This window comes from Coffea eugenioides, chromosome 1 (assembly GCF_003713205.1).
Source record: "Coffea eugenioides isolate CCC68of chromosome 1, Ceug_1.0, whole genome shotgun sequence".
Lineage (NCBI taxonomy): Eukaryota > Viridiplantae > Streptophyta > Magnoliopsida > Gentianales > Rubiaceae > Coffea > Coffea eugenioides.
The window spans coordinates 790,692-802,556 of NC_040035.1; the positions used below are offsets into that span (position 1 = coordinate 790,692).

At 36.4% G+C, this 11,865-nt stretch overlaps 2 protein-coding genes across 2 annotated transcripts; both read right to left on the minus strand.

Moving 5' to 3' along the window:
- Window positions 1-3,016: 3,016 nt before the first annotated feature.
- Window positions 3,017-5,006, minus strand: LOC113759626 (benzyl alcohol O-benzoyltransferase-like). Its single transcript, XM_027302210.1, has 2 exons — window positions 4,326-5,006; window positions 3,017-3,042 (listed from the first exon to the last, which is right to left on the minus strand). Exons 1-2 carry the CDS (start codon window positions 4,783-4,785, stop codon window positions 3,017-3,019), a joined length of 486 nt encoding a protein of 161 aa, XP_027158011.1. The 5' UTR covers window positions 4,786-5,006.
- Window positions 5,007-8,833: 3,827 nt separating this feature from the next.
- On the minus strand, window positions 8,834-11,330 carry LOC113777955 (benzyl alcohol O-benzoyltransferase-like). The gene is made up of 2 exons (XM_027323194.1): window positions 10,718-11,330; window positions 8,834-9,818 (listed from the first exon to the last, which is right to left on the minus strand). Exons 1-2 carry the CDS (start codon window positions 11,162-11,164, stop codon window positions 8,880-8,882), a joined length of 1,386 nt encoding a protein of 461 aa, XP_027178995.1. The 5' UTR covers window positions 11,165-11,330; the 3' UTR covers window positions 8,834-8,879.
- Window positions 11,331-11,865: the final 535 nt, after the last annotated feature.

Below are 11,865 nucleotides of genomic sequence, written 5' to 3' on the forward strand. Positions count from 1 at the left end.
ATTCCAGACCTCCCTTGCAAGTTGACCCATGGAAAAAACATGTTTGATAGATTCACTATCCGCTATCGAACAACAAAAACATTTGGAAGACAAAAGAAACCTGACCTCACATAACATATTATCTATAGGCAACCTCCCTATCAACATTCGTAACATAAAGAATGACACTTTAAAGGGGATGCAAGGATGCCAAATATTGGAAAAAACAAGAGAAGTATGATAGGCCTGCCTAACCTCTTGAAAAGCTGATGATAAAGAGAATTTTCCAGACTTCGTTGACATCCAAACAACCTCATTTGCATCTCCACCATGCGAGGACCCGAAAATTATTTTATATTTTCTTTTATTTTTGAAAAAATTTAATTTATATTTTCTTTTATTTTACCTTACTTGCCTATTTACTAGTCTTAATTTTATGGTGATTTTAAAGGTTAAATCAAGATTTTTCTCTTTTTCCTTTATAATTTGGTGCATGTTAAGTTTCGTAGATTATTATGGTAGTTTGACCGACTAGTGGATGTGCGCCCTATATTTGGTGGACAATGAGTGTTGTGCAAGAGGGATTATGTGATTAGAAGTCTTAAGAATTAATTGGAGAAGTATACTATATGATTAGAAATGCAAGATAGACAAAGAGATAGGAATGAAAATATGTGGTGCCAAGTGTCAACGTTTGAAGCTTCTATTGACCAAGACTTTTCTCTAGTCTTTATCTTGCATTTTAACAAAAAAAAATTCCTTCATTTTTTCTTGCTCTTGGCCGAAAATAAGAGAGGGAAATAGGAGAGAAAAACTTCCAAAGTTCATCTTGATTTTCTTGCTTGATTTGTAAAAAAATCCAAAGACTAACCCTAATCTACTTCGATCAACCTTGAGGTAAGCTTGAAGGGAAGCTTTTGATAGAGTTTTGGAGGAAGAAAACTCTTGATTTGTTTGTCATCTTGGGGTTTTGAGGTAAATTTTCTAGAAAACATCTATTTTTACTTGTTTCTTGAGATTTTTGTAAGATATATCATCATTGAAGCTAAAGGAAGCATGTTTATGGAAGGTTTTATGATTTTGTTAGCTTTTGGTGAATTTCCAGCTTTGATTTTCAGAAATTTATGGTGATTTTGGTAAGGTTTTTGCTTAAGATACTTTGTTAAACCTTAATCTTCACATGTATGTTGAATTTGAGCCAAGAGAGTGGGATTTGATTAAGAAAAGTTTCATTTTCTCAAGTTGTTAGAAATCTGGAAATTTTCGCAGGAAGTTTTGTGCAGTTTTGGGAAATTGGCTATAACTTCGTATAGGAAAGTCAGAATTGAGTTCCGGTTTTTGGATTGAAACTAGACTCATAGACCTTCCAACGGTTAAAAATTCAGGGTTTGGTTCAATTTCTATAAATACCATCAAATCTGTAATTTTTTTTGAAAATCATGACTATTCTGTTTCTGCACTTGTGATAGTAGTGAGTTTTAAACTGAAATTTGACTAATCTATGAGTTGAATTTCATGAAGATGTCTTCCAAAGCTTATTAGTGCTTCGAGTCTATTTTTTAACGATGTAAGTTTTGTGATTTTTTGACCTACGGAACTCAAGTTATATCTTTTCAAAAAATGTCATCAAAGTTGGGAATTTTTATCAAATGGACTGAGTGGGACTTGGGAAAACTTTAGAAAACTTTTCTAGGTTTTAAACCTAACTTTCTTTGGTTAAATCCTGTATATTTTAATTTGAAATACTTAGTGATGTCTTAACCTTATCATGTATGTAATATTTCATTTGATTTGAACTTGATAAGAACTTTATTTAAACAAGAAACCGTGGCCCTTTTGGTCTTCTAATATTAGGGTTAAGCCTGTAGTTTCTGTGGTTGCTAAGTGAAGCTTCGAATGTCATATTTTCTCATCATCTTGGCTTTAAGTGGCTAGACTCTTGATGGATTTCACGATTACCAGACTTGAGAATGTTCGAGAGGAAGAACTAGGGTGACCAATTGGTGAATTAAGTGTGAGTACTCCTTGCATGTTTGTGCAATAAGTGATAAGTTGAAATATTTGTGAATGAGTATTGAGTGTTAAATTGCTTTCCAATGATTGTTAAATAGATTTTCAATGGGCGAGTGTATACTTTATCGTACTCGACCTAAGTAAATGTGAATTTTCAATGATCAAATGATTGAATGTTACTTGTGCTTGAATATAAGCCATGTGTAACTTTATCGCATTGGTTGAATTGGGCCATTGCCCTTCGTTGCTAACCTATTTGAGCCAGAAGCGAACTTGGTTGGGTATGTTGGTGACCCTGGACCACTGTTTTGGTATACTCGAGTATGACCACGAAATCAGGTGGAGTACTGGCCAGTGAATGAAATGCAATGAATGAAATGATTGACTGAATGAAATGATCACTGTTGGAGTTTTTGTTTTCTAATGTTTTCAAATGCTGGAGGTATAAGAAAGAAATGGAAGGAGACTGAATGGCTGAATGAATGAATGGATCCAAGTGAGCATGAATCCTTTTACTAAATGTGCTATGTACTGAATACTTCCAAATCTTTTCTTGATTGGTTGTTGTTAAATGTAAATATCCGTGATTACGTTGAAGCTTGTTTGAGAATTTCATTGGGTTTTAGCTCATTATTTAGTTATTTTCCTTACAGGAGTGGAGTCCGAGCAAATAAGCATGGGTTGAACTAGTGTGTATTAACCCTCTTGTACTGTACTTGTAAGATTAGAATGTATTTGGATATTTGAAATATTGTATCTTACATTTCACTTTTAGTTTGGAATTAAGTTGAATTATTAGTTGAATGTAGAAAATCCAGAAGCTCAGATAAGGTTTAAACGATTATTTTGAGAATTGATTGTAGCGAATGTTAGTAAGTTCTGGCGAGAGTTGGGCAGGCAGTCTGTTCCAAACCCCTTGGGTACAACCCTAAGGGGAGGTGGGTTCATCACAGATGTATCAGAAGCCGCCTTGCGTGGACTCTACGAACAGAGGAGGTCAAGGCGAATGTAGGTCCTAACGAATCTAATCTTCAGTTGAGAAGGACCAACCTGCTCTTTGAGGAGAAGAAGAATCAAGCTAGTTGATAATGAACAAGTTAGAGACTTGAGGGTGTAGGACATGAGATTAGGTAGTGGATAGACACGTCATTTTCTTTTTTTACCACTATGAATTTTTCTAGTGACGTTTCACTACTAATGTGTATTAGTATTACTTTTTTGGTTATGTACTGGTTTTGATCATGTTGATTGCTATAGCATCTTTGTGACTTGATGTATGAAAACTTGGTGTGCTAATAAAATATACTAAGTGTGTTTCCTTGCTTTATGGCTCGGATTCCATATGCTACCATATAAGATTAATGTTTTTCTTTTTGAAATTTCTTTTTACCTTCAAACATTTGAAGAAAATCATTTACTATGTCTTTAAAAAAAAATACTACTAAAACATTGGTTGACCAGAGCAATGCAATGGATCAGAACAGTGAATCCTGAAAAGTACAGGTTCCATTGCCTACCTTACCTGTTCATACCTCTACCCACCTTCTTGGAACCATTTTTTGAGCCTTAATTGAAATGGAGCTCAAAAGACCCAAAAAAGAAAAAAATTTTCAACGGAATATTCTACAAAAATTTTCAAAAAAAAAAAAAGAAGCTCACAATCCAAACTCTTAGACTCTTCAACGTTTTTTTCCTTTTTCCTTTTTTGGTTTGGGGGGGGGGTCTAATCTTTCCTATTCATAAAGCATGAGAAGGAAATTCAACATTAAAATTAAAATTTTATGTCATCTTTTAGTTTTTCCAATTTTATCCTCACAAAAGGAAAAATTTACAAAATTTTTTTTGTAATCTTTTGATTTTTTTCAATTTTATTGTCGTAAGAGTAAAATTTTACTACAGATAACTACTTAAATTTAGTAACTTCTAATAACTTCTATTTTATATTTTTGTTTGTTTGCCAAAAAAAAAAAACTTCATACGATTTAAATAAAAACAACTTAATTTTTTCTTAATTTGCACCCTCATATATAGGATGTGCTTTTCTCACTAATGTAATACTTTAAAGTCGAAGGTATTGACTGCGACATCTAACAACCTAAGAGAGTAGTATAATAGTAAGGTTTTAGAAAGGATTGTTTGTGGTGTGCAATTTCCTAACCAACACTCTTTTGTTTCTTTTGTAGCAGTGACAAAAGAGTCAAGTATTCAACTCTAAATTCACCCCCTAAATCCTTGGAGAAACAACCAAGACGGAAATAGACAGCTCCAGCCTCACCTCAGGAGCAAATCAAGTCAAAAAAAAAAAAAAGAAGAGAGAGAGAGATAAAAAAAACAGTAAAGTTGGTTTTGGTTGTGTACCTGTATAAGCAGTAAAGGACAGTGAAGGACTCCTGCAGAGTCAGGAACATCATAGAGGAGCTCCTCCAGGCAGGGGAATGGAGGCTGAAGTTCTTCCCCAAACTGCTCCAGCGTCACCTCTGCATCCGCTTCAATGAACATGACACCCTCCCCCGTGCAGTCCACCACCAGCTTCCTCCCGGCGCATTCTCTGAGACGCCCCGCGAAGGGGTAGTAGAACACCAGAGCCTTGGCAATGGCCTCCCTGATCACCTTCACGGGGTCTCTCCTGCCATCATCGCTGCGGTAAAACTGGATGACAGGGATTTGAAAGCGAAGACCCTCTTGATCGTCGATGTCAGAGAGGACCTTGCATTCCCGAGGAGTGGACTTCGCCGGACGGACCAGCTCAGGCTTTTGTCTGGTCACCCTGAATGTCAGAGACTTTGATCCCATTTTGTTGCCCACAAACAAACTGCTACGCGCAGTGATTTGACCACCACCAACGAATATATTTGCTCAGGCTCAGGCTTAGGAAATGAAAGCACTGGTAATGAGGATGCTTTAATTGTGTGTATACAGATATAGATAGTCTGACACAGGAGAAGAAAGAAGGAAGGTTTGGTAGTTCTGAGGATGCCTTCCTTCCTTTCCAGCATGGGATTTATATAGTACCACTGAGTGTAACAGTAGTCATACAGGAATTGAAGGGAAAAACACCACATGTCTAGTGCACTTACCACTTAATTGGATCTTATTTGCAAGTACATTTTCCTCATCTTTTCCCACTTCTTTTGTCAATTGACTGACCTGTTATTTGGTCTAGTCTTCTTCTCAGTTCTCACTTTGAGGCCTTCACACTATAAAACAACAAAAAGATGGTTGTTAAAACTTGGATCAACACTCTCAAATGAATTTTTCTATTCCTAGAATTTCTGGGCTACTTCTCTCAACACATTATTGTACCAGTAGCATACTTTAATTTTCCCTTGAGTTTCTCGGTACTTCTATGTGATGTGGACTCCCACCTGCAAATAGAAAACAAATTCCCGTTTCAGCTTTTGGTCAATAGTACAAAAAGTGATGATGCTTCAATTCAATTTCATTACTGACCTTCCAAGATAATGTTAGGTAGTTTTCTTTTATCATTCATTACGCCATATATATTACTACAAATAAAAAAAAAGTTTTTTTTGAAAGAACTAGAATCAGACCATGTTAGTGCAATGTAATCCTAGACCTTCATGGGTGCAAATATTGGACAGAACATCTATCATGGGACATCAATTTTCTGATGTATTTGTTGGGCTCCTCAGTGTTTCAGATTGGGTTGGACAAGCTAGTGCAGCCAATTTTGTCTGAAATGAATATGTCTTGCTTGGTTTGGTGCAAAACCAAAGGTGACTTCAAAACCGGTCAAACCCAGTTAAAGTTGACAAAATCAGTTGACGTGGAGTGCATGGGTAGGACCCAGCACTATTTCTACCTTAAGATTTGTATTAAGGTAGAAATGAGTTTTTGATCCCTAATGTTTGATCTATGTACTAAATTGGTTTCTAATCTTTTAACCAAAGTAAATTTAGTTCTCCAAGTTTTGCATTTTTAATCATTTAGGACAATTGATGGAAAATCAACCAACGATTAATAGTCAATATCATATTATCGTTATTCAAGAACTTTACCTTTACATTTTGGTCCCAATGTTTTAAATTTGTATTATTATGGTTCCTTAGGTTTTAAATAATTATAATTAGCATTTGAAGATGAAACGAGATGTAAATTGATTAAATATACAATAGATGTGTTGCCAAGTCTCTGTAGAATGTCATAAAACACTTCATGTAGGCAACAACAATGTTGTTTAACCTAAAATGCATCTCTATATTAAATAAGTTAAAATTGGATAATAATACACATTTGATATATACAACAAAAAGATCATAGTTTAATATATAACTTTACTAGTTCCTACTATAAAAATTCTTGCATGATTAATAGACATAGGCTGCTAATGGTTGTAGTTAGGAATTGTGATTTGTGACTCTAAAAACTATTGAAGGTAATTACTTAGGAATTTTTGAGAAAAAAAAAACCTTCTTTATTTTTATTGTTTTTCGACCTATTAAATCCAACGTTCCAATAGTAATGTTTATAAGTATTTATTTTCCTTTTTTTTACCATAATAATTTTATTGAATGACAAATAATTCTAATTTTATCTCAAACTCAATTGATAACCTATTGAAATTGAAAAAAAAATAGACGAACAATCTAATTTATATATAGTACATATTCTTTCAATTTTAAAGGGATACTTAATTGAGTGCTTAATTATCAACACAAGTGAAAGATAATAAAATTCATGATCAATTAATTCTTCGTACTCCAAAACAATACATACATATATTATGCTAACTCTGAGACCAGCTATACAAGAAGTCTATGAGAAATTAGTGGGATGAGTAATGAAATATGAAGTAAAAAAGAAAAGAAAAGAAAGAAGTTTACTTAAATTTTTTTCCCATTGACTAATGGTGCAAAATGACATAGATTGGCACGGGCTGCCAGCTGCTGAGATACAGGGAGAGGCGGTGGATGTGAAAAATCTTCAATGCTCTCTATGCACTGCTTGACATTATTGTCGAGTGATGTACTATGACCCATAACATATCACCAGGTAGAAAATGGTGAGTCATATATTATTTTCTATTTTTTTTTTCACAAAAGGCGTATCTTAATTTATGCCAGACTAATTTCCCTGTGATGATGCAGAGCCCGCTCCAAAAATACGTCACACGATAGTCAGTAGGAGTCGACCTCATAATTTTAAGGGCAAAGACCTAAGGGAGGTACCATTCGAACTGCCCGCTGGGAGTCATATATTGTTTACTAATTAGTAAACAAACTATGTCCAATCATCGGCTTCGAATCCTCTGTCCTCAAGTAGTCTCTGTCCCCTCTGTCCCTTATTTGTACAGCTGTCACGTGTCTCTAATCTTTTGTTAACCCAAATTCAAATAAATTGATAATAATCTATTTACAAGTTTACTCAAAATCAATTAAAACAGATAATTCAAAACTTTTTTTACTTTTCTTTTTAACAAAAAAGAGTCTTGTTGATTTGGGGTAAAAAATAAAGAAGAGTTTTATTTGACTTTTATGTTTATGTAATACTTTCCCTTCTCATCGTGGTGATAGATGCTCAACGCAGCCAAAATTGCCGCCCTTACTTTCCCTTCTTAGTACTTCATGTGGGTTGACTTCCTTCTGCAAGGTATACTTGGGTGGATTGATAATAGAGGAATTGACATGTTTTGGTCTAGAATAGGGGTGTAAACGAGTTGAGTCGAGTTGAATTTTGGCCTAATCAAGTCGAGTCTCTAGTTAATTTTATGAATCTCGAACTCGAACTTGAATTCGACGAGTTCAAAATATCAAACTCGATCTTGAGCTTGATTCAAATTCGAGTCTAGCTTAAAAAATAAAAAAATAATTATTATTATTTTATTTTTTAAAAATAAAAATGTACTATTTTATTTTTTAAAATGAATAAAATAATAATTTTTTAACAAACAATAAAAAATTAGGAAAATATATATATGTGTAATTTTACTATTAAAAAAAATAAAAAAAATATATAATCGAGCTCGCGAGCCAACGAGTTTAATGTTTTTGAGTTCGAGCTCGAGCGGCTTGATTCGTGAACAGCCCTAGTCTAGAATGATTGTGCCACTCTAGCACAAATGGTAGAAACTACACATTTGATTCTAAAAGATTTTCTCAGGAAATAGTTTCTGTCAAGATTCTAAGAAACTATTCTCATAACACACACACACATATTAGGCACTGGTCCTAGCATTATTCTCATAACTTTCCAGGAATTCCAATGACATGAGAAATAGTACAGTATAGGTAGGGGTGGCAATGGGGTGGGGGACACCTCCCCCAACCCCCGCCCCCGCTCCGCTTCCCCCGCGAAGACACCTGTGGGATTAAAAAATTTTGTTATATAATTTCATTATAATTAAATTTGAGCAAATAATTAAGTACTAAAATATCAACATATTACCAAATTATTATTCTTTGTAACTTCACAATTGAAACTAATAAAAATAATTAAACAAAGGTTATTTGAATACAATCTAATATGATAAAACAAATATAACTAAAATAATCAAATTTTCACTTTTGATACAAATACAATCACTAAATTATTATTGTATTTTTTTTAGAAAAAAGTGTTATTGTATTAAGTGTAGTTAGGAAAATAACATAAATGTATTAATAAATTTAGTATAAATAATTAATAATTTTTATTAATAAATATATATAATTAGTAGTATAATTGATAATATATTTATATATATAATTATGTACATATATATATATTTTTTTCAAACGGGTGGCGGGGGAGTATACCCCGATCCCCGCCCTGTTTCTAAACAGGGGGAAAAAATTGCCCCCGGCCCTGCCCCAACCCCCGCTGCCATCCCTAAGTTACATAGGAGGCGGACACGAGATCAGGGGAATGAATGAAATTAAGAAAGTTGTTCACAGGGCTGATCTGACAAAAGTGGAGCGATCAATAATACTATGATGGTTGTTGCTCAACAACTTCTCCAGCTCTCTCACAAATCTGTCCATCGCAAAGCCCGGCAGGCAAATAGGAACCACTATTCCTTTCTCCCCGTTCTTGTTCGTGACAGTTATGTAAAAGCTCAACAAGCCGGGGATGGCACCAACCCCGCCTTTGGCCGGGCCTCCGAACTCTGGCCTTCCCCAACCGAAATCCACCTCATTGAACCCAATCCGAGTAACATCCGACACGACATAAGTCCTCACCACGGTGAAATGAGGCCTCCCTTTGATAACCATTAAATCGGCCACCGATTTCATGTAATCTTCAGTCACATCACCTTTGGCCTTGGTCACCAGCTCCAACGCATATCCGAGAGGCCTCTTGCATAGCTCTCCGGCAGTCGTCAGGGCCACCGGAAATGCAAAGCCATTGCCGTAGTATCCTTGTGGCAAGGGAGGATCGAACTTGGAGCGAGCATTGACGACGCAGATCATGCGGACTTCCTCATTGGGTTCGGGCTGGAGGGCGATGGTCCGGCAACGCCAGAGACAGGCCGTCAAAACCTCAAATGTCGAACACTTGCGACTGATGTCGAGCGGGATGGATTTTCTCAGAGCTGACACCTCCGCCGGGCCGAAGAAGAAAGAGCGGTGGACCATGTCGTCCAGGGGAATTATGGTTCCTTTGGTATCGGCTACCTCATCGTATTCGTGATGGATGCACGTCACCCTTGGCGAGTCTCTAGCGTTCAGGCGCTCTCTCTGCCATACTGGCAGTACAGATGGGGCGGAAGCTCCCCGTGCGATCTCGCCGACTGCATTCATGAACTGAACTAGTCCGGTACCATCGGACATGATGGTGTGATTCAGGCGCACTGCGAAGATGAAACCCCCGCATCTCAAACGAGTCACCTACAATACAAGTACTCAATTATGATCAGTAAGTAGATATACAGCAGTACTAGTAGTTGTTTTCATGCAGTAATTGCGAGTGGAATTAATTTATGAAATTAGCACACGTGACAAAGCGTAGGAGTAGTTTTATCCAACAATTACGCGATCCTATTTCACACATTAATTGCTAATTTCGTAGATTAAGAGCAATTATCGACCAAATGGTCACGGATTTACTGATCATATTATTTAGTAGTCAATTACTAATGAAAAATAGTTTGATGGTCAAAACATGATCCGATCAATAATTTAATGACCGTTGAGATTTTTTACGCTTTATTATTTGTCTTAGACTCTTCATTGGTTTTTTTTTTCTTTTTTTTGGGGGGGGGGAAGGGGGCTAATCTTTCCTATTCATAAAGCATGAGAAGGAAATTCAACATTAAAATTAAAATTTTGTGTCATCTTTTAGTTTTTTCAATTTTATCCTCACAAAAGAAAAAATTTACAAAGATGACTACTTTAAGTTTAGTAACTCTCTATATGTAAAGCATGAGAAGAGGATTTGACGTTAAAATTTTTTTGTCATCTTTTGATATTTTTTCAATTTTGTTGTCATAAGAGTAAAATTTTACTACTAAAGATAACTGCTTAAATTCAGTAACTTCTAATAACTTCTATTTTATATATATTTTTTGCCAAAAAAAATCCATACGATTTAAATAAAAACAACTTCTTAATTTGTACACTCAAGTATTCAACTCTAAATTCACCCCCTAAATCCTTGGAGAAACAACCAAGACGAAAATAGACAGATCCAGCCTCACCTCAGGGACAAATCAAGTCAAAAGAAAACGAAAAAAAAAAAACAGAGTGAGAGAGATAGAGATGAAAAACAGACTTGGTTTTGGTTGTACCTGTATAAGCAGTACAGGACAGTGAAGGACTCCTGCAGACTCAGGAACATCATAGAGGAGCTCCTCCAAGCAGGGGAATGGAGGCTGAAGTTCATCCCCAAACTGCTCCAGCGTCACCTCTGCATCCGCTTCAATGAACATAACACCCTCCCCCGTGCAGTCCACTACCAGCTTCCTCCCGGCGCATTCTCTGAGACGCCCCGCGAAGGGGTAGTAGAACACCAGAGCCTTGGCAATAGCCTCCCTGATCACCTTCACGGGGTCTCTCCTGCTATGAAGACGATCATCATCGCTGCGGTAAAATTGGATGACAGGGACATGAAAGCGAAGACCCTCTTGATCGTCGATGTCAGAGAGGAGCTTGCATTCCCGAGGAGTGGACTTCGCCGGACGGACCAGCTCAGGCTTTTGTCTGGTCACCCTGAATGTCAGAGACTTTGATCCCATTTTGTTGCCCACAAACAAACTGCTACGCGCGCAGTGATTTGACCACCACCAACAAATATATTTGCTCAGGCTCAGGCTTAGGAAATGAAAGCACTAGTAATGAGAATGCTTTAATTGTGTGTATACAAATATAGATAGTCTGACACAGGAGAAGAAAGAAAGAAGATTTGGTAGTTTTGAGGATGCCTTCCTTCCTTCCCACAGCATGGGATTTATACAGTACTACTGATTGCAACAGTTGTCATAACTCATACGCAAGAGGAGTTGAAGTAAAAACACACCACGTCTAGTGCACTTAATTGTTCTTGATTGCAAGTACATTTTCCTCATCTTTTCCCACTTCTTTTGTCAATTGACCGACCTGCTATTTTTTTTTCTGACATTTTCTAACAAAAGTAAGAATTTATGCAAATAAACCTAATCCCCACAGTAACTTTAAAAGCCGGCAACTTTTGAAGTCCTGTGAGGGACTTATCTACCCAAACCCTTCCCCCCATACCGACCTGCTATTTGGTCTAGCCTTCTTCTCACTTTCAGGCCTTCCCACTGTCGAACAACAAAAAGATGCTTGTTATAACTTGGGTCAACACGTAACGGCCAGCCATTTAAGGTTTGGCGGGTGAAAGGTAAGAGTGCCGCGTACTGCATCCACCAATTGTCACGTAAGTAATTTCTTTTCAAAAATTTAAATGGATGTATAG

Coding starts and splice junctions, on each gene's coding strand:
- LOC113759626 (XM_027302210.1), bottom strand. CDS start 4,785: ATGGGATCAAAGTCTCTGACATTCAGGGTGACCAGACAAAAGCCTGAG. Junction 3,043..4,325: donor CAACCAAAACCAACTTTACT/GTTTTTTTTATC, acceptor CTCAAAGAGCAG/GTTGGTCCTTCTCAACTGAA.
- LOC113777955 (XM_027323194.1), bottom strand. CDS start 11,164: ATGGGATCAAAGTCTCTGACATTCAGGGTGACCAGACAAAAGCCTGAG. Junction 9,819..10,717: donor GTCCTGTACTGCTTATACAG/GTACAACCAAAA, acceptor CTTGTATTGTAG/GTGACTCGTTTGAGATGCGG.